This window comes from Cebus imitator, unplaced genomic scaffold, assembly GCF_001604975.1.
Source record: "Cebus imitator isolate Cc_AM_T3 unplaced genomic scaffold, Cebus_imitator-1.0 Scaffold84, whole genome shotgun sequence".
Lineage (NCBI taxonomy): Eukaryota > Metazoa > Chordata > Mammalia > Primates > Cebidae > Cebus > Cebus imitator.
The window spans coordinates 6,085,881-6,109,551 of record NW_016107399.1 but is presented as its reverse complement, the minus strand read 5'-3'; the positions used below and the strand labels follow the sequence as shown (position 1 = coordinate 6,109,551).

At 33.9% G+C, this 23,671-nt stretch overlaps 1 protein-coding gene across 2 annotated transcripts in view; it reads left to right on the top strand.

The window, feature by feature from the left end:
• The window catches only part of KIFAP3 (kinesin associated protein 3), a 143,706-nt gene that overhangs the window by 52,566 nt on the left and 67,469 nt on the right, over window positions 1-23,671 (top strand). For both annotated transcript variants that reach the window (XM_017534138.2, XM_017534139.2), the window contains exons 10-11: window positions 614-776; window positions 22,730-22,830. In XM_017534138.2, the coding sequence (XP_017389627.1) occupies window positions 614-776; window positions 22,730-22,830 (264 nt within the window). The remainder of the gene's footprint in view (window positions 1-613; window positions 777-22,729; window positions 22,831-23,671) is intronic.

The following is a 23,671-nucleotide window of genomic DNA, read 5'->3' as shown; positions in this document are numbered from 1 at the left end:
TTTTAGTAGAGACGGGGTTTCACCATGTTGACCAGGATGGTCTCGATCTCTTGACCTCGTGATCCACCCGCCTCGGCCTCCCAAAGTGCTGGGATTACAGGCGTGAGCCACCGCGCCCGGCCACCCCACTAATTTTTGTATTTTTAGTAGAGATGGGGCTTCACCAAGTTGGCCAAGATGGTCTTGATCTCTTGACCTTGGAATCCCCACCCCGGCCTTCCGAAGTGCTGGGATTATAGGTGTAAGTCACTTCACCATGCCTACACTCTTTTTTTACTGAGAAATCCTTGAAAGCCAAGATGAGATCTTCTTTTCATAGGACCTGGTACTTAGTAGGTGGTATTCAATGATGCAAAGTATTTTTGAGGATCAAATGTAATTTGTCCTCCAGTTGATGCAATTAAATGAGGGAAGGAGAGGATGGTGTGGCATATATATTTTCTTCTCAAAAGTTTGATTTCAGGAAAGTTTACAGATTGAAATGGAGTATAAGATTAACATATAATTATAAAATAGATATACATTAGGGTAAAAACAAAGAAAAAATAATTATATTATTTTTGTCCTATTTTGCAACAGAACATCACTGTATTTGTATTTTTATTTTACTTAGGTGGAAATGGATATTGTTGAAAAACTGGTGAAAATGATACCTTGTGAGCATGAAGATCTGCTGAATATCACCCTCCGACTTTTACTAAATCTATCCTTTGACACAGGACTGAGGAATAAGATGGTACAAGTTGGACTGCTTCCCAAGCTCACTGCACTCCTAGGTATGCTTTTTAAAAATTAATGACAGTATTGCCTGGAATTTCCAACATCACTGGAAAATTGAGCTCTGTGTTGAAAAGCCTCCTGAACAAAAAACATTTTGTCTCTATTCTTTGATTGGAACTAATAATAAAAACAAGCAGAGTAAGTGAAAAATGGTCTGTACCAGGATTTCCATGGTGCTATAGAATGAAATAAAATAGCAGCTTTTAACCCTTTGACTTCCTTTATCCATACTGAGCCAAAATGAAAGTAATGATGCAAGGAAAGATAAGGAAACAGGGAAGCAAGAAGGAAAAAAATATTTTATCTTCAGCATTTTTCTTTAAAAAAAAAGCAGGTATCATTTAAGTTCTTATATTCTGCCATACTTTTAAAATACTACTTAAAAATGAGCTAATTTGTGGAAACTTGTTACTAAGTTAAAAAGGGTATTTTTTTTTTTTTTTAATAGAGACAGTCTCACTATATTGCCCAGGCTGGTCTTGAATTCCTGGGCTCCAGCAATCCTCCCACCCCAGCCTCTTAAAAGGGTATTTTGTATAGCATGACTTATAAACTACTATCTTAGAGAATTCAGTTTACAAGTTATTTTGTTTTAGCTGCCAGCAAGATACCTGTATGTGACAAGGATGAGTTCGAGAGTTAACATTGTACAGTCAACATAATGCTAACCTTCTTTGTAGAGTATTAAATCCCTTTACAGCCTATCCAATATCTATCTTTTTGGGCTCCGCCAGTCCCAACATATACTTTACACCACGACCATACTGAAACCTTTGCAGTTTCCTAAATAAGCTCTTTTATATCTAAGTGGCTGTCTACCTGTTTTACATGTTTTTTCCTCTACCTGCTGTGCCATTGCCTTTCTTACCCAGAAAGCAAATTGTTACTTAACTCTTTGTTCCTTTGCTTCACAATGGCAGTTTCATTCTTTTTTTACAGCTTTCTCTGTATATTCAAATACTGCACTACAATGTTATTATACTTTTTAGAAGTTACTCTATTGAGGTACACTTTCAAAAATTGGTTTTGGAGAACAAAAGCAATGTAGAAATTTGAGGAATAAAGAAAACTTTAAAAGGAAAGTTGATTGGTCTTGAATTTAATTCATGTGACCTTTTACTTATTATAAATCTGACATAATTATGTGTCACATATTAGGTCAGCTTCTCCATATATGAAGATAAACAAATTACAGTCATTGGCCTGAAGGAATTCATAGTTATTTGGTTTGTTCAGTTTCTAGTCTTGTGCTTTTATGAAATGATTGCCTTGTAACATATGATAAAATGTATGATTTAAAAGAGATTTTTAAGAAATTACTCACGTGATACCCACTTCATAATTTGTTAACAAGTAGTAAATTGTGGGATATAAGACATATCCAATATATAAATTAATATTTTATCTCTTTTGGAGCTCAGTTTCTTGAGTCAGACTGTTTTAGTAGAATTGTCACGGTTTACGTGTAATCATGTGACCTTGGGCAAGTTACGCAAACTCTTTGTGACTCAGTTTCCTTTTCTCTTAAATGAGGATGATAATTCAACTTAGAGTTTTTGAAGATCAAATGAGGAATTGCCTGCCAAGTACCTGACACATAGTATTTTCTTAGTAAATACTGGCTTTTGTTATGTTTCTTACTAACGTCATCATTTGTTATGAAGTAGACATTCTATAAATGTTGCTGACTTATGTTACTCTGAGTAGGAATACTTTTCTCATAATTGTTACATTTTTGTTGACAAACTATGTAATTTTTTTTTAAAGTTTGCTCTGTTGAATATATAGTTCAATTTAATTCAGTAAATTGAATTAAATTTCCACTCTACCATGGCAAAGCATAGTGCTAAGCACTATAGAGAAATGTTTTCAACCTATAGATATCTGAGATTCAAAAAAGATGATATTCCCATATTGATACTTTATCATTAAGGTTTCATTTGAAATTGATATTGAAAAATTGGTCATTTTCACAGGGTGATATTTATAAAAGAATTAAGAATGTAGGCTGTAGAAAGTATTTCAGATAAAGCAATCAACATGATCTAAGGCACAGATAGAGCTAGGCCAATAAAAGGAATAATAAGTTGCCTTTCAACTTGAGCATAGAGTATGACTAAGAATAAGCAGAAAGTAACATTTAGAAAAATGGATTTATGCTCTTAAGTGGTATTACAAAGTTTAAAGCATTGCTGAGAAGTTTATACTTATAACTGATGGTAGGAATCATTGCAGACTTTTGATCTAGGTAGGTTATAATAAAAAATATGCTCAAGGGAAATTAATCTCACATATTCTATTTGATGGACTCACATTAGAGTCTGAAGATGAGATCAGTAGCCTGTTGTAGTAGGCAAAGCAAGAAGTAAAGAAAACCTCATTTAGGGAAGATGTAGTATGTCCAGTATGAGGCAAAAGGAAAGGGCAGAAGGGACATATCATAGCTGAAATGAATATGTTATAGTTACTGTTTGGATGTGGGTAATGATAGAAAAGTATGTCATAAAATCTATGACTATTAGAATGTTAGTGCCAAGAACAGAAATAGAGAAGTGTGAAGGAACAGGAATATGGAGAATTGCATACTTTTCTTAAAGGCTTCCACTTTGAAGTGACAAATTATTATGGCTTACATTCTGTTAATAAAAGGAAATCACTTGGCCATGCCTAACTTCAAGGGAGTGGACAAATGCCTGGAATGAGTAGAACTGGAACATTGGTGAGTAAGAATATGATCCTGAAAGTTATTTTGGGGTTTTCAGGATTACCAGAATCTCTTAAATAGTACATCCTGACACATCATAGCAAATCCCACAGTACGTAGTCCGTCTTGCAACTATGGTAGCCCAGAGCACATTAATTAAAGCTGGGATTGTGGAGCCAGACTATATGCCTTTGAATATTGGCTTCATCAGATACCAGTTATGTGATAGTGTACAATTACCTAAACTATATATCAGTTTTCTCATCTCCAGTATGTAGATAATAATAGCATACATTAATAGGGAAGAGTTAAATGAGATAATGCAGTATTACAAAATTATAAATATGTGAAATTATCATCAAAATAAAAATACATAGAATCCCAAAAAACTAAATATCTAGAAAGGATCTTTTTTGATAAGTTCTCCAGGCTTATATTATTAAGGGTGTTTAATCATTTCATACACAGGTATCTTAGGTAGTTCAAGTTTCTGTAAGGGAATAGAGTGGGTGACTTATAAATAGCAAAAATTTATTTCTCACAGTTCTGGAAGCTGTAAAGTTCAAGATCAAGGTGCCAACATATTCAGGATCCACGGAGGGCTTGCTTCCTGGTTTATAGAGAGCTGTCTTCTCACCATATCCTCACATGCCAAAAGGGGAAATGGAGCTCTTTGAGGTGTCTTTTCTAAAGGCACTGATATGGTTTGGCTGCGTCCCCACCCAAATCTAACCTTGAATTGCAATAATCCCCTCATTTCAAGGGCAGGGCAAGGTGGTGATAATTGAATCATAAGGATGTTTTCCCCATACTGTTCTCATTGGTAGTGAATAAGTCTCAGCAGATCTGATGGTTTTATAAATGGGAGTTTCCCCTACACAAGCTCTTCTTGTCTGCCACCATGGAAGATGTGACTTTGCTCCTCATTTGCCTTCAGTCATGATTATTTGGCCTCCCCAGCCTTTTTTTCTTTATAAATTACCCAGTCGTGGGTTTGTCTTTATTAGCAGTATGCCAACAGACTATTACAGACACCAGTCCCATACGTGGTGGCTCTGCTTTCATGATGTAATCATCTCTCAAAGGCTCCAGCCCCAAATATTATCACACTGAAGATTATGTTTCAACATAAGAGTTTTGGGAGGACATAGACATTCAGTTTATAGGAGAAGGCTTTTAAAAATTAATTACATCTTTGTTTTCTAAAGTATTTTCTTAAATTTACTTTAATATCTTGAATGTAATTTTAAATTTTAGTGGAGCAGTGTAGTGTAGTGATTAAAAACATGGGATTTGGAGCCAGAGACCCTAGGTATAGCTATTATTGTTTCTATTATCATTTATTCAAGTTTGCAAGTCCGAAGATAATTTATTGTACAGGGCCATAAATATTATTACTGTGCCCAAGGATTTCCCCTTGCTAAATGGCCCCAGAACGCCATGTATTTTTCATTTTTATATACAAGTTTTCTGTTTTTCCCCTGGCCTTGGCTGTCACTTCACATTTCTTCTGTACCAGCAACATTTCTATAGCAGCAATTTTTCTCTTCTATAATAATCTATTTCTGTTCCCTTGTGGTCTTGGAAACTGACAACTAAAGTTATTTGAATTGTATATATATTTTTAAATGAATTCCAAATGAGTTCCCCAAGGGTTCTCTTTGTAGTAATGTTCTTGAGTTTTATTGCATGGACCTTGTAACATTTCTTTTGACTCTGAAGAAACTGATTTTGCTTGGCTATATCTCTCTACTATGTTCATAGAAATTTCATTTAGTGTATAATTGATTTTCTGATGTTACTAGAATGGTCATTTTTACATTTGTTAATGTATATGTTACATGTGTAGAAAATTAAATCATTAACTCCTAACACAATAAGCTAAACTTGTCAATTGAGTAATTCAGTGATATATTTAACATATGTGATCTTTGGCTACTATGCTTATACAAAAGATGTAGTAAGGAAGCTGTGTTATAAAGGACATGGATTTTAAAGGGACAGGAAAAATTTATTTAAAACACTGACTTTCACACATTTTTTACCTCAATCCATAATAAGATATATTTTTCCTAAGGTGAAAAAAGTACATTTTAAAAATATATGTTTTACAGTGTAGCCCAACCCTCACATGTGTATGTGATGTGTATATGTTTGTATACACACGTGAATATACATGTATAAAAACATACACATCACATACACATACACGTTATATATTTGACATATATTATTTTGTTTAATATATGTAATTAAATAAAAATGTTCACAAAATAGTATTTACCTTTTCTATTTGCAATGGACACTTCATATTTTATTGTATTTCCTTTTTATGCTAGTTATTAGTTACTCATTGATTTTATGTTCCTGGTTGGTTTGATGAAAAATAATGAAGTAGAGGAAGTGGTTAAACTTGTTTTCCTCAAACATTCAGAAATACCACTGTTTCTGCTGGATTTTTTAAAAATTTTATTTTTAGTTTATTTTTTAATGAGTTAAATAGTAGGCAATCTAAATTATTTTAGATTAGTTTTTGGCAAATAACTGAGGTGATTATGTGGAATTAAAATTTAGAGAAATTTAACCACAAAAACCTTTTGTAAATCAAATATTGAAAGTATTTGGGGTGTGTTTTCTTTACTGTAGAGAAAAGAATATAAAAGTATGCAGTAGACATGAATGATCAGTTTGCCTTTTTCTTCAGAAATAAACTCAGTGTTTAATATATGTTCAAGTTGACAGTAGACTGAATTTTAAAAATACCTGTTACGTATATAAAAATTACTTATTTTTAAAGAGGTTAGAAGCACCTCTGTGGAGCTAATGCATATGGTAGAACTTAGCGTAGGTGATTTTTATGCTGTTTCACTAGAAACGCTGTCAGCTTTTAAGAAGATTTTTTAAATTATAATTTGGGGACCTCCACAATAGAAAGATCTTTTTTATATGTAATGATAGATTATTTTAACTACAGTACAATGAGTTGTGAATCTTTCAGACTCTATGCAATATGAACAGTTAACCTGCTTCTCAGTTTCCTGAAACATTGAACTAGTACATTGCGACCCCTGCTGTTGTAAGATTGGTGTTAATGGCTGAATAACTTTACTCAAAGTTTACTTGGAGAATAAACTGAAAAAATATATACAATTAAAGTTTTGTGATTTGAATAATTAAAGGCAAAGGAGAAATTGTATTATAGCTCAGCCCTTTTCCCATGTAAGGCTCTAAGGGAAACTAATTCAAATAGAACCAAAAATTATTTTAATATTGTTTTGTCACATAAAGCATTTCATTTAAGAATTCTGAATTTAGCTTTGTCTTTTAAACCAGGGACACAAAAAGAGATTTGTAAGGAATATTATAAATAATTATTTAAAATTTTCTATCTTCACTTATGCTGAAATTGATTTGAGTAGTTTTGATCTTTTCCTAAGAGTGGAGAAAATCTAAATTTTTAATTGGTTCCACGGGAAGCCTTATATCTGAATATTTTCTTTGTTTTCCTCCTTCTAAATATTCCCAAATTTATTCATTTATTTTTTTAATATGTTATTTTCCTGAGATTTCATAAGGATACTAAATTTATTTCTGCTTAGTTCTGTATCAGTTATAAATCATTTCAGTTATATCATTCCTGTACCTTGACAGATAGTTTCTTATGTCTGGTAAGTTAATGCTAACATCTGGGAGATCTATCATAGCCATTGGTTTCAGCAAATGTGATTATCTGCAAATTGAATTGGACCTACAAAACTTGGCTTTACTTAACTAATTGTTAGATACAATTAGTCTTTTGGGGATTTTTATAGTGTTAACTTTTTAAAAGTGTTTGAAGATTTTTTTTTGTCTTATCCAAGAATCAGATCTTCAAAAAAACTTTTCCCTTGTCAAAAGTTATTAAGCCACTTGACCTTGATATGTATCAAGAGTGCTTCCTTATGTCAGACTATCCTGGGTTGGAAGATGGCAAGGAAATTCCTTGTCATAGTGTATTCTTCAGTACCCTGGAGAATGTACTGATAGTGTTTCAAAAGTAACTTGAAAAGTTAAATTTTCCTAGCTTTTTGTCTGATGCATCATGCACATATTTTGTTACACCTCTCATTTGCTTTGGCTTAGAGATTTCATAAGCTGAGGCTTGTTCAATATGCTTACGGATGATTTGAGCACAAGAGGGAGCATAAATACCCAATTGAAATGTGTTCTTTGGAAGGGCCTTTGTTCTTGGATAAAAGTTAAACAGCTCATGGTGACAGATGGCAATGTTTTACAGAGTGCATACATAATAACAATAATAAAAGTGGCATTTCACTGGTGAACTCTTTTGGACAATTTTAATTTTTGAGTTTATTTACACTTTTTTTTCTGTTGTGAGTGATATTATTGTATATTTTAAATTGAGTAATGTTCCAAATTTTTATGTCAGCTTTTAAAATGTTAACTAAATTTTATTATTATTATACTTTAAGTTCTGGAATACATGTGCAGAACTTGCAGGTCTGTTACATAGGTATACACATCCATGGTGGTTAGCTGTGCCCATCAACCTGTCCTCTACATTAGATATTTCTTCTAATACGATCCCTCCCCTTGTCCTCTATCTTACAACAGCCCTTGGTATGTGATGTTCCCGCCCCTGTGTCCATGTGTTCTCATTGTTCAACCCCCACTTATGAGTGGTGTTTGGTTTTCTGTTCCTGTGTTAGTTTGCTGAGAATTATGGTTTCCAGCTTCATCCACATCCCTGCAAAGGACATGAACTCATCCTTTTTTATGGCTGCATAGTATTCCATGATGTATATGTGCCATATTTTCTTTATCCAGTCTAACATTCATGGGCATTTGGGTTAGTTCCATGTCTTTGCTATTGTGAATAGTGCTTCAATAAACATACATGTGCATGTATCTTTATAGTAGAATGATTTATAATCTTTTGGGTATATACTCAGTAATGAGATTGCTGGGTCAAATGGTATTTCTATTTCTAGATCCTTGAGGAATCGCCACACTGTCTTCCACAATGGTTAAACTAATTTACACTCCCACCAACAGTGTAAAAGCATTCCTATTTCTCCACAGCCTCTCCAGCACCTGTTGCTTCCTGACTTTTTAGTGATTACCATTCTACCTGGCATCAGATGGTATCACATTGTGGTTTTGATTTGCATTTCTCTAATGACCAGTGATGATGAGCTTTTTTTCATGTTTGTTGGCTGCATAAATATCTTCTTTTGAGAAGTGTCTGTTCATATTTTTCTCCCAGTTTTTGATGGGGTTGGTTTTTTTTCTTGTAAATTTGTTAAAGTTCCTTGTAGATTTTTGATATTACCCCTTTGTCAGATGGATAGATTGCAAAAATTTTCTCCCATTCTGTAGGTTGCCTGTTCACTCTGATGATAGTTTCTTTTGCTGTGCAGAAGCTCTTCAGTTTAATTAGATCCCATTTGTCAATTTTGGCTTTCGTTGCCATTAGTTTTGGTGTTTTAGTCATGAGGTCTTTGCCCATGCCCAGGTCCTGAATGGTATTGCCTAGGTTTTCTTCTAGGATTTTTATGGTTTTAGGTCTTACATTTAAGTCTTTAATCCATCTTGAGTTAATTTTTGTATAAGGTGTAAGGAAGAGATCCAGTTTCAGCTTTCTGCATATGGCTAAGCCAGTTTTCCCAACACCATTTATTAAATAGGGAATCATTTTCCCATTGCTTTTTGTCAGGTTTGTCAAAGATCAGATGGTTGTAGATGTGTGGCATTATTTTTAAGGCCTCTGTTCTGTTCCATTGGTCTATATATCTGTTTTGATACAAGTATCATGCTGTTTTGGTTACTGTAACCTTGTAGTATAGTTTGAAGTCAGGTAGCGTGATGCCTCCTGCTGCATTCTTTTTGCTTAGAATTCTCTTAGCTATACAGGCTCTTTTTTAGTTCTATATGAAATTTAAAGTAGTTTTTTCTAATTCTGTGTAGAAAGTCAATGGTAGCTTGATGAGGATAGCACTGAATCTAAAATTACTTTGGGCAGTATGGCCATTTTCACAATATTGATTCTTTCTATTCATGAGCATGGACTGTTTTTCCACTTGTTTGTGTCCTCTCTTATTTCTTTGAGCAGTAGTTTGTAGTTCTCCTTGAAGATGTCCTTCACATCCCTTGTAAGTTGTATTCCTACGTGTTCTATTTTCTTTGTAGCAATTGTAAAAATATTATTTTTCACTCTCACTTCTTTTACCTTCTAGTTAGTTATGTTGTTTCTTTTCTTCCCATTTTAACTCTCCTCAAAAGAATTATCTTCATTTCCTGTCTTCATTTTTCCTCTTCCCTTTCATATGTATTAATATGCCCACTCTCCCTGTTTTCAATCTCTTTCTTTCTTTCCCTATCTGCTATCTTCATCTCTCTCTCCCTCTCTCTGCTTCCTTCTATTCGCTCTCCTCTTTCTGTCCTCTCCTCTCATTGTTTTACACACTATTGAGTCTTTTCCAATGAAGCTGTCACTCCCACCCTTCACCTTCCACACAAACACTCCATCACACTACTCTGGTCAAGTTCCAGTGACCTGCACATTGCTAAAGCCAGTGGTCAATTCCCAGTACTCATGTTACTCAATCTATGAGCAGTATTTGTTACAGTTCCCTCCTCCTTTAACTTTTTCCATTGGTTTTCCAGGACTCAGTACTCTTAATAGCTAGGATCCTCCTAAATATCCAATCCTTCTCAGTCCCCTTTTCTGCTTCCACCTCATCTTTCCAATTTCTAAGCATTAGAATGCATCCAGTGCTTAATCCTTGGACTTTATCTATGCTTACTACTTTGCTGACTTCATTCCGTTTAAATACTCTGCCTATACTGATGACTCCCAAATATAAATAAAATAATCTCAGCCTCCTTTCTGATTTTCTTGGTCCAGATATTACTAATTGGATGCCTTATTAGCATCTGAAATTTAACAAGTTCAAAATTAAGCTCCCAATCTCTACCCTACACTCACCTAAATTTACTATTTTCACAGTCTTTCTCACGTCAGTCAGTGGTAACTTCATCTTTCTAGTTAACCAGACCAAAACTGGAGGAGTTATTCTTGACTCCCCTCTTTCACTCCTATGCTTTATCCAAACTCTCAGGAATCCAGTGAGCTGTATCTTCAAAATATAGCTGCTACCCCATAGTACTTAATCACCATTGAATATAAATTTCATATAATTATCTTGTTTATTACCTGTGCACCACCCACCTCCCCTGTCCTCCCTCCAGGCCCCAACAACATAAGCTCCATGACAATATGGAGTTCCATCAGTTTTGTTCACTTCTTTACTCCTAATACCTAGAACAATGCCTAGCACATTGTATGTTCTCAATAAATATTTGGTGGGTGGTTAGAGGGATGAATGGATGAAAGAAACACATGAAAAGAAGGAGTATCAAAGGAGCTGTGCTTGAGTCTTCTCTTTGCCCTTTATTACCTTAGTGACTTTAGGCAAGTCAGTTGATCTTCACTGAGACTTTTGTCTTATTTAGAAAATAAGGGGATAAAATAGATTCTATCTCATAGGTTTGTTCTGAGAATCAGATGAGAGAATAAACATGTATTTAATAAGTAGAAGGTTCTGTACAAATGTTAGTCATGATAAGAAGGAAGAAAAGGAAGGGAAAGACTTGAGGGGGCTAATGGTTGCCAAATGAGAGATTAGGGACACAGAAAACAGTTTCCTTCACAGTTTTGAGTATTTCTAGGCTGGGTTATAAAGGGTTTGTTTTAAACATTGAAATAGCACCTTAATTTCACTTATATTTTATAGCTTTCTCATGTATCAGTGAATTCAAGACAGGAATCTTCTAATACAGTGATACTCAAAGTGTGGTCCTCAGACTAATACTTGGTCTATTTGTTATTAGTTGTTACTGGTCTATATTGTGTGAGTCCAGAAATTTAAAAGTAAGCACTTAGACACCTATAGCAGCTTTACGGAATAAGATTTTGTCTGCTGAGTGTTGTAATACAAATTTGGATCTTCTATTTTATGTATCCTTTGTTTAATTTCATTTTTATTATACTTTATATCATTTATTATATTATATATTTATAATATATTTATTATACTTTAATTATATATATTATAATTTAATTATATATATACTTTATTATACTTTAATAAAAATGTTAGGGGAAAGAAATAAAAAACCTGTCTCACCACCACAGATAGTTTGAGAACCACTGTTCAAAGAGATGAAACAACAGTCTTAATCCTAGATTAGTAAACTGTTCTTTAAATGTATTCAGAAGTCTGTATAATTTGAACCCAGTATCACAAAATTACCCTGGCTTGGGATACCTCCTTAGCTCATTTATAAGCAGAGATGAGGATGTTTGTCATCCTTAGAAACTGAGGAATTAGTAGTGTTACCTATAGGTGTTGCTAAGTTTTTCTATACTTACAATAATTGTAACAGCTATAAATTGAGTCATAACGAATATTCATCTGATGTGTTTAACTTGTGTTAAGCATTTTCATATATAATCTATAAACTTATGTGCAAATTAACTAAAAAAGTTAGCTAGCTCTGACATATTTCTTAAAGTTGTTTTTTAATCAGCAGAGCCACACTGGTCAGTGATAAACGTATGGCACTGAAAGCTACTAGTATGAAGGTTTGCACTATCACTTAAATGTTGATTCTTCTAAGTTTAAGAGTTTTAAGTCTTTGCCAGTTTGCGTGGCTGGTGTGTGCAGAAACTAATGTTATTGGTTATGACAGGAAAATTGGGACTCCTAAATTCAATAGCACGTCAAGCCTGTTTTACAATTTTATGTGAATAATTTCAAAAGGTTTATATTTTTAGTCAGTAATGTTAGACCATATTGTCTTCATTGGAAGGCAAATGAGAGTTTCTAAGGTGTTCCAAATTGATACAATGTTTCTCTGTTCTGTGAGTAGACCCAAAATTGGTTTTGAGAGTAAGAATGGCACCTGATTCATTTTTTTCTAGATTACATTTAGGTAATATGGGTTCAGGGCATTTTACAGCGCTGTAGAAAGATTTCATCAGCATGTAAGGAGTCAGACCAGGTCAAGAGTTAAGTGATAAATGTTTGATTTCTTCCGGTTTAGACAAGTCTGATTTCCCTTATTGTTGGAGATCACCAGAGCAGATACTGTTGAACTCTAAACTTTGATCACATAGAAATTAAGGGTTATTTCCTTTGACCATTCTGTCATATGTCTTTAAAAGAAAATTGACAAAGTTAACATCTGAACACCTTTGAAATTTTTCCACAATGTTAAATTCACTTATTCACTTTATATTAGTATTACCTAATTTTTAATTTACCAACAGCATCATGAAGAATGAAGAAATAAAACTTTATTTTGTGAAGAAAGCAACATTTTGCCTTTTCTGACTTATTAAAAACTGTTTGGAAATGGTCAGAATAATGAATTCCAAGCAGGAAGTATTTTCCATTTTTTTGAAATTAGGTTGCCTTTATGATGGTTTCTTTAAGAAACTTAAAGTAGATTAAAAAAATAATAAATTGGTTTGGTTGGTCTGTTTATTACCAAACTGTTATGGAATTTCACACATCTGTTTCAGAATGCAACTCCTCATAGACTACTACACTGTTTCTCAATTTTAATAGGCCTCATTTATCCTATAAATAAACCTACATTTTCTTACCTGATCAAATGAGCAAACAATGGGGGTCAGATGTGGCAAACAGTTTAACAGAAAGCACATGTCTTGCCGTCAGGGTGAAGTAGAGTCATATCAAGATTGCTTGAAGTTATTAATGGCAGTAAAATTTATGCTTCCTCCTGTTTTCCCAATTAAATCAAGAAGCCTTTTTTCTTAAGGTTCTTCTGTCACCAGCTGGTTCCAATACTGTGTGTGTGAATATTGCCTAGGGTGTCTCCATTTCTCAATGGTAAAATTTGGCCAAAGCATATTAAGTCAATGATGTGGACATATAGGCTAGAAAGTAGTCATTGTTAAGGGCTTTATTTTGGTCCTCTTGTTTTGTACCACAAGTATGTGTATTCTTTAGGGCTTATTGCAGATAAGTTGTATTTTCTGGATGTAATAAAACTTCTAGTGAAGACAATAAAATAATCGAAGACATGTTGAAAAATAAGCTGCATGGCAAAATGTACAGTTGTACATACTAAAAAAATACAGTGAAAATCCATCAAAACGTTGTATATAAGAGTACTCATTTAGTGAATATCTCTAAAAATAGAGTGTTTAGCTTACTGGTAGATCTGCAATGTTAGTTTCTCATACCTTTAAAATTAAATAATTGGACATAAAAAACAATAGTTTCTGAGGTACACTGGTTCATGGATAAGTAATTTTTTTATGTCCAATTATACTAATCTTTGTAACCTATAAATTATGTTTATTTTTTCCCCTTAACTGATAGTTAATAGCTATTGATTTTTATTTGTTCATCTCAAATCTTGACTATAGAGAAATCTATTATAAAACAGATCATTCAGGTAGTTAAAATCTTAAGCATTGGTCTGTGCAAATTCAAATTTAAAATAGACTATACTGAGTATGCATCTGCAGTATATGCTTTAATAAGCATAAAATTATATGGAAATAAGTATCAAAGATGTTCTAATATAACTTCAGTATATTTTTAGTCTATGTCAGTTTAGTCAACATGCTCAATAATTATTGCAATTATCTTTTAAGTGGTGGGTTTTGCTTGTGGCATTTTCACTGTATTGATATAACTTTAAATGTATGTAGTAAATTTAAAGACATCTGCAAATTTTGAAGCATGTTGTATTCATACAGACTTTTCAGAGGTAATATATCACCTTAATGCTGTTCTATTCTAATACAGGTGTGCTTATATTCTCACTTCTCTTATCTTTTCATGGAGTCTTTGTGACATCAAAGGGAGTGTTCTACTTTGAAAGAAGACATAGAGTGTAGATGGGAATGAGAATCTGGCTAATAATGTGGCCTGTAACTTGTGTTCTCACTTTGTTTTCACAGTGTTGGGCTGGGTCTACTGCCGAAGCAGAAATTTGGCTTTGAGTTCTGGTGTTCAGAACTCATATTTTTGCTTGACTGAACTGTGAATGAAAAATCCCAAGTGTCTTACAAAATTAGTAATTGAATGGTGGTTTTACTAAACACTTCAGGGGTGAAAAAACTGAAGACATTTTAAAATTCAAAACCCATCAGCATGTGTTTTGCCCTTTAATTGGCAGAAAATCGATTCTGAGAGCAGCCCAGAGAGCTGATTTTTTTCTCTCCTTTAGCTGCCCCAGCTGAACTACAGCTGTAAATTTCTTTAAAAAGAAAAAAAGATGCAATGTTTCTTATAAACTCTTGAATGTACTTTATAAGTGCAATAATTCCCACAAAATCAGTTACTGGAGTTAATGACCAGTTTGTTAAGGCATTAACTGCCCTCAGCTGGGAATGACCAATTTGAGGGGAATGGCTGCACAAATGCTAAGATAATTCAGTAACACTTTCAAATAATGATCCAGCTAATTAACGGTGAATTCCTGTGGAAATCCTATTGAAGTACTTATGACCTCTGCGTTTAATAGCCAGTGAGTTCATCATGATTCATGTTTATTACCATAAATACCAAAGGAATCATAATGACTAGGCCATTTCTTTTTTACCCTGCCCTTATTACTTGAACAGATTTGACTAATCCACCTCCAGTCATTAAGAACTTAGTTCTCAAGATACTCAGTCTTTTCACTGCCTGTGCCCAAAATTCACGGAGCCTTTGGTGCTGTGCCAGGATGCCGACTGTTGGCAGCCTCTTTTTACCTGGGATGCCATTAGGGAATAATTGATGTCTTTATGTCTTAAAGGAGCCTTTTGAAATGTCTGCCATTTGTAGGATGTAGAAGAATCCTAGCTGGTTAGCTAGAGTTTATGGCTTCTAGTCATGAATTCTCATGAAAAAATCATGCCCTCCAGTCTCATTCCTTGTAGGAATTCATTTAGGGTATATAAGATTTTTTTCTTGGTGTTTATTTTGTAAGAACGCAGATATTCTTTCAGTGAATGAAGAAGACTATTAGTTTACAATAAAGGATAAGTTCTTCATTTTACTTAGACCATTTAATCTCTCTAATAGCTGTTTATTGCTATGTGATCTGCAAATTAGACTTTGAGTCATAATAATAAATGTTGGCTGCCAAAGAGCCTTTACTTTCTCTGCAGAGTTGTGACTGAATAGATGAATTCAGGTTATTTCCAGACATCTTCCCACTCCAGTTACTCTCTTTTGTTCTAAAATGCCTTGTCTTTTTGGTTATAGGTATCAGGTATCTGTTAGCTGCCATGAAGTTATAGGCATTTTTATTAAGCAGTTGATTATTTATGTAATCATTTATGATTCAGTGAATAAGATACATATGGTGTATATACTGTAGTCTTCATATATTGAAATTATTTAGAAGAGAAAGAAAATATGTGATTTGTAACTGTAGAACTAGCATCATCAAGATAATAGATAGGTAACAAGACCATTTTTTAAATATTTATGTATTTTTCTTAATAAAGGCCAATTGCCAGTTTATATCTTTTTCATTCCCTAACTAAATACAAAAAAGGGGGAAATTAAATTTATAGTTATTTGTAAATCAGTTGTTTGAATTCTAGGGGAAACTTCACCCAGATAAAATCCAGAAGACACATTAGCAACTTGGTTTTAGACCCCTGAATACAATATTATAGTCCCTTAGCTGTGTTATAACTCCCTTTCACATGCTTTCCTCCAAAAAAATATATGTCTATCTGGTGCAGCACTAGTTGTAGTCCAGTTTCTTTTTTTCAGTTGTCTTCAGCTAAAACATGGGGAAAACAACTCTGCTTATATAGATTTTATTTGTCTGGGACATGCTGTTTAAAGGTAAATGAAACAGGGTAATTTTGAAAGGTAAATGAAACAGCTAATTGTGAGGTTTCTCTTCAGTGTCCTCAGACTTCTGTCTGTTCTTTCATCTGCTTGATAGCCCATCCCCTCCATGACTATTCCCCACTTTAGAAGTGAAAGCAAGTTCTGTTAAAAGAAGGAAACATGAAAGGTGGAGAGATTTCTCAATGCGTGTGGAGGGGGGAATAGAGAGGGGATCATTTTCTTTAGTAAAGTTTTTTTTTTTATTTTTTTTATTATTTTTTTATTAAGGAATTTGTTTTTGTTTTTGTTTTTGTTTTTTTGAGGCGGAGTTTTGCTCTTGTTACCCAGGTTGGAGTGCAATGGTGCAATCTTGGCTCACCGCAACCACCGCCTCCTGGGTTCAGGCAATTCTCCTGCCTCAGCCTCCTGAGCAGCTGGGATTACAGTCATGCGCCACCATGCCCAGCTAATTTTTTGTATTTTTAGTAGAGACAGGGTTTCACCATGTTGACCAGGATGGTCTCGATCTCTTGACCTCGTGATCCACCCGCCTCGGCCTCCCAAAGTGCTGGGATTACAGGCGTGAGCCACCGCTCCCGGCCTTATTAAGGAATTTGTAACTGTATGAGAGTGAGAGAATGATGATGGGTTCTTATTATACATGATTCAGTGAGTAGAGCCTCAGGTGTAAGATGACTCTTCTAAGCCTAAATATTATGAACAGCAGAGCTTTATAGGAAAATGACTAGGTAGAAAGGCAAGTGGCGCAGCCACAGGCTCAGAGTATACCTCTGAACCCTGTCTAGCTCATCTCAGAAATCTCGGCTGCCTCTCCAACTTACTTTACTACTAACTACAGTTCAAGTCTTGAGGATTTAAAACAAAACAAATCAGAAAGCATCATATGTATTAGGAACCCCTGATGGTACTGTTGCATTGGTAAAACAAAAAGAATGTTACTGCCAACATAATAATGATAATAAGAAATGATAATTATTGAATTGGTTTATCGTATGTCAAACTTAGTGCTAAGTGCTTTACCAGGAATCTCTCACCTAATCCTCACACAGCAACCTTTTCAGGTAGGTTATTTACAGATTATGAAACTGAAACACAGAATTTAAATAACATTCACAAGCCTATGTAGCTAATGAGAGAAGAGCCACAGATTGAACCCAAGCAGTCTGTCTCCAGAGCCTGAACTCTCAACCACTATGTTTGTACATTGCTTTTATCACTCTATTCACATTTTAAGTGTCTAGCACCTTGTTTTTCTCATAAAATCACAGATTGATAGCAGTTACTGTCTAATTTAGTGAGAGTGAATTTCAGAACTTAGGCTGCTATAGGTCTAGTCCTCAAAACTGATTGGGGTATAACGCAGTTTGCCCCATCAAGAACTTCTTTCATCCATTGGAACCTACTATATCTGGGCACAGGTCCTTTGAGAAATATCTGATTGCATTTCTTCATTTCATCTCCTCTCTTCACTACTGCCAATCTTCTCACCCTCTTCCCCAGAAGTCCCAGATCCAGCAGATCCTAAGAGTCCTTCTAGGTGAAATCTGCTTCCTGTACTTTGCCCTAAGGAATGATGATAATAACTTACATTTATATGGCGTTATTGATTTCAGTCTTTCTGCTGCCTCCTGGAAGCCTTGGTAAAAAGTACATGCATGAGCTATATAGTCAGACCTAGGTTTGAATCCCTGATTCACATCTGTGTTTCCTTTTGAAAGAGTCATATCCTTAGTGAATGTCATTGCTTCATCTCTGAATCAAAGATAATACCTACCCCTTTAATTACTGTAAGGTCTAAATGTGAAAAACTATGCTGAACATGCAATAAGAACAATACCATTGTTTGTTTAACCCTTTTTCTTTAACCTCTCAAAGAATTGTGGTATAAGAAAGATTAGTTGTTCATAGCCTTATGTCCCTAGAGCTTCTCTTAACTTCAGACCTTTAGTTTTTAGCAAACTTTTGGATATGATGATCATTTTAGATGAATATTATAAGAAATGGGAAACCTATTCAGAGTTTTTTTAATAAGAGGATCACAGATAGAGAAGAATTAGGAAGGTGTGTGAGAACTGTAGGAAGCTTTCACTTTTGGCCATAAGTGTGAAGAGAAAAGGAAAATGAGAAAGTACACGAGTATAACTGGCTGCAAAATGAATCATCCTACTTTTGGAAATTAGACATTAGTTTTGCTATATAAAATTAAAATAAATTATTATATCTGAGAACTGATTCTTACCTATGTTATCCAACTGCCAGTAATTTTAGGACTCTTCTTTGTACTTCTTTTCTTTCTTTTTTTGAGTTGGAGTCTTGCTCTTGTCACCCAGGCTGGAGTGCAGTAGCACAATCTCTGCTCACTGCAACCTCAGCTTCACAGGTTCAAGTGATTCTCCTGCCTCAGCCTCCCAAGTAGCTGGGACTACAGGGGTGTGCCATCATGCCCAGCTAATTTTTTGTATTTTTAGTAGAGACGGGGTTTCATCATGCTGGCCAGGCTGACGTTGAACTCCTGACCCTGCGATCCATCCGCCTCGATCTCTCAAAGTGCTGGGATTACTTTCTGTTCTAACAGATACCGTTTATTCTGAGTTGGCCTTTGAATGCTGTGTGTACACACACACACATATGTATACATACATGTACATAAAATTAACTAGAGAATTTCCCTTGTTATTTTATTTATTTATTTTTAGCTTTTCCCAATGTTCAGTAATTTCTTGTTCTTTTGATGTAGTACTTACGTTTTAAAAGTGAGTCCTTCCTTCCTCTCACCTTACATAAATGATGTGCCACCTTAGGACATTGCTTTTTAAAATTTTTTTCATTGATATGAATAGCAGACAGATTCTCCTAGAGCATAGGATAGCTTCCTATTTCATTCCGAGCCTCACGTTGAATTTTAATGTTTGATTATTTACTTTGTTGTTGAAGTATCTTTTATATTAGTTATCTATTTTTCTTTGTTTCCTTTACCATTTAATAAGTTGTATTACTTGGAATCCTACTTTCCAGTGAATCCATTACATAAGGAAAGTATCTTCAAATATTCTGTAAAATTAAGTAGGACTAGGATTTATCCACAGCTGAATGACAGGCAGAAAATAACTGGAATCACAGGGAAGGAGATACTTGCCTTCAGAATATGAGAGTTTGCTTTAAAAGTCTGTTTGAAAAATTGTTCAAACATCTAAATTTCTAAGGGAAAAAAAAGAATGTGAAATACAGTCTGAGCAAGACTAAGGGATTCCTACTTCCTTGAGGTATGAAGTTGGAATTTTTCATTCTTAACCTACATATCATGAAAATCTGTTTAAATGTATGTTTTGCTATGATGAATGTGCTTTAGACTAGCATAAGTATAAATTGGTGCTTTCAACAGTATAAAATTGTGCTCTGTTAAAATCTAACATTAAAATGGATAGATCTTACATATTTAGAGTGCTCCAAACTCAAGGACAAAATTGTTGGGGTTGAGAACATTTATTTTGTCTGCACTTTTTTCTTACGTGGAGCGATTTCACAATTTTTACATTATACTTCCCTCCACATAAAATTCTCACCTCTAAACAAAGACTTTAAATATTATTTTCTCCCATATTACTGTATCTTATCTTTATTTTAGCCTTAGTCAATGGTCGTTATCCTTAGAGCCTATCTCTGACTCTAATTTAGCTTCTCTCTTCTTTAAAAATTTTGTAGTAAAGCTCTTCAAACAACAGAAGAAATGTGAGTAAATGATTTGATCTGGACTCTCTATTCTGTAAATTTTCTATGAATTTAATTTTTCTTTAAATAATGCTATAGGAAAAAAATCTAAAATGAATGAAATTAATATTATTTCATATAAATAAAATATATTTCCAGTATACGTTGTATTCCAAGTAGTTGAATTAGTGAATTTATAGATTTTAGTTAGGGTGAAAATGCTTACTGGTATTTGTTCATCTGACAAACAAATTGTTTTTATCTTATCCCAGGGAGTTGTTCTTATTGCTGTTGTAAGCAATAGCAAATAGGCTTCAGCCAAACCATTTTGAAAGATGCAAAATCTAAAAGTCTGAATTAAAAAGCAGTATATTTTAAAAACATGTTTAATTCTCTCATATATCAGTGTTTATCAGTCTTGTATACCTGATAATAATATCTTACTTGGAAAACAATTTTACCTTGTGATATAAAAATGTTCAATACCGAAGGCATCAAATGAGGAAAAAAATGTTTGAGACTACTATTGTAACATAACCTGGTAAAGATTTTGGAATCAGAGAGACCGTGTTTAAATCCCCACTCAACCACTTACAAGGCTATGCAGCAAGTATTTATTTTTCTCTAAACTTTAGATTTCTTATCTGAAACATAGGGATGATAAGACCTATTTGACAGATTGTTTTGAGATTCAATGCCATGTAGTTCAACATGGCTCTTGATATGTAGTAAATGTTTAATAAATGATTATTACTAGTCAGTCAACAATTATTAAATACCTACTTTGTGCCAGGTACTATTCTTGCATCTGAGGTTAATGCAGTGAATAAAGTCCTTGCTTTCCTGGAGCTTATATGTTAGATAAAATATATCAGATAGTAAGGAAGTTCAAAATAAATTTGGGAACTAGAGGGTCACTATATTTTTTTGCTTACTTTTATGTGGCACATACACACCATAGAATACTATGCAGCCATAAAAAACGATGAGTTCGTGTCCTTTGTAGGGACATGGATGAATATGGAAACTATTATTCTCAGCAAACTGGCACAAGAACAGAAAATCAAACACCGCATGTTCTCACTCATAGGTGGGTGTTGAACAATGAGAACACATGGACGCAGGGAGAGAAGCATCACACACTTGGGTTTGTTGGGGGGGCTAGGGAAGGGACAGCAGGGGATGGGGAGTTGGGTAGGGATAACATAGGGAGAAATGCCAGATATAGGTGATATGGGGATGGAGGCAGCAAACCACCTTGCCATGTTTGTACCTATGCAACAATGCTGCGTGATCTGCATATGTACCCCAGAACCTAAAGTACAATAAAAAATAAATAAAAGATCTGTTGAAATTTCATAAAATACTTCTGTCTCAAATCTTATTTGTCTGAAATTCTGAACCCCTTTTAGAACTGGTAATTTCTGTCTTTGACTAAATGAGTTTATTTCTTCAGCTTTTGTTTTTAAATATTGAAACAGAGTCAATCAGCAGATATTTATTGAACAACTTCCATGTTCTGTGCTAGGCCTTGTGAGAATATGAGTTTAGGGCTGGGTGCAGTGGCTCACGCCTGTAATCCCAGCATTTTGGGAGGCTGAGGCAGGAGGATCATGGGGTCAGGAGTTTGAGACCAGCCTGGCCAATATTGTTGAAACCACATCTCTACTAAAAATATAAAAAATTAGCTGCCTGTAATCCCAGCTACTTGGGAGGCTGAGAACCACTTGAACTCGGGAGGTGGAGTTTGCAGGGAGTGGAGATCCCACCACTGTACTCCAGCCTGGGCAACAGAGTGAGAATCCGTCTCAAAAAAAAAAAAAGAAAAGAAATTATACCAGCTTATTTCTGTTAAAGAATTTCTAACTACCTTGGGAATATCTTCAGGATTTCTTATATTCCCAGAATTTTCAAAAAGGATGTTGTTTTTTGGATAAAATTTTTAGTTAAGCAACTTTTCTGGCTCTAGTTTTTTCAGTGACTTTGAGATCATAAGTAGGTCCTTAAAATATGTTCTGTCTGAAAGCAGGTAGGATTAAATGATGTTTTCAAATCTATGATACCTATTCATTTTTTTTTCAGTTTCAAAGTGTGTAAAACTAGAGTAATTTTACCTTAGAAATTCTGAGACATTCTTCATACTATATTTTATGTTATAGCTTATAGCATTTTATAGTCATTTTTTTTGTTATAACTACTACTTTACTTCTTTCATTATTTGGATGATATTTTCAGTTTCTGATTCATAGAACTATGCTTTTTTATTTACTATTTCTTATATATCACCACTGTAAATGAACTGCATTAATCACATATTTTGATAAAACAGTAAAGGTGGTGAGGCTGATGACTCAATTTTCCTAATGTTGGACTCATGAAAATAATTCTTAGGGTTAATTTTCTTTTTCAAAAATATACCTTGGAAAGTAGACATTCTATCTTGGAAATTAGTGATGTTTCATGTATAACATGAATATGCTTGCTCCAAACTTTGGATTTGAAACAGATACTCAAAATATTTTTCAGATTAAGTTTATATAAGGATTTTATTCAGTAGTTTAAGTTGGAGTACATTGATTTGAGGGTGCTATATTAAAAACATATTTATATCACTATCACCATGATGTTTTATTTCTAGGCAATGACAACTACAAACAAATAGCAATGTGTGTTCTTTACCACATAAGCATGGATGACCGCTTTAAATCAATGTTTGCATATACTGACTGTATACCACAGGTAAGTGGTTTAAGTGTTTTAAGAAAAACATTTAAGAAATATATATATATTTACTCTTTTCTCTTGATTTGTCAAGATTTTCTCTCTTAAAAAGTTCTCTTCTTAATGATACTATAAATTTGTAATAGAAAATTGAGGAAGTACAGAACTGCATAAAAATGAAAATAACTTTCCTTTATCCCAGACTTAGAGATAACTATTTAACACTTTGATATACTTCTCTCTACGTACTTAAAAAACAATATATTGAGATTATATAGTATATATAATTTTTACATACTGCTTTATTAATAGATCATAATTATACTCCCATGTCACTGAACATTCTTCAGAAATTATTTTAGTAGTTGTATAAATTCTATTGCATGAATGTACCATAATTTAAATATTGTTAAAGTGTATGTTTAGATTTTTTCCAATTTATCACATTAAAATATATGTAAGCAAATGAAAATAATGTGAGTTATCGTATTTGTAAATGCTTCCCCACATCTCTGAATTTTTCTTTAGTTTAAATTCCTAAAAGTAGGATAACTATGTCAAAAGATAATGAACACTTGTGTTTTTGTTTTGGCCAAAATATATTCTAAGAAATCATAAGTTTTTATTTCCAGCTAGCATTTAATTTTTAACAACACTGGATATTATTCTTCTAAATATGTGTTGGTTCATTATTTCTTTTTATTTGCATTTCCATGAATATTGGTGAGGTTGAACATTTTTTTCTATGTTTATAAGCCATATTCTGTTACAAATCATTCATGTCTCCTTCCTTTTTTCCTTCCTTCCTGCCTCTGCCTTTCTCCCTTTCTCTTTTTTTTTCTCTCTCTCTCTCTCCCCC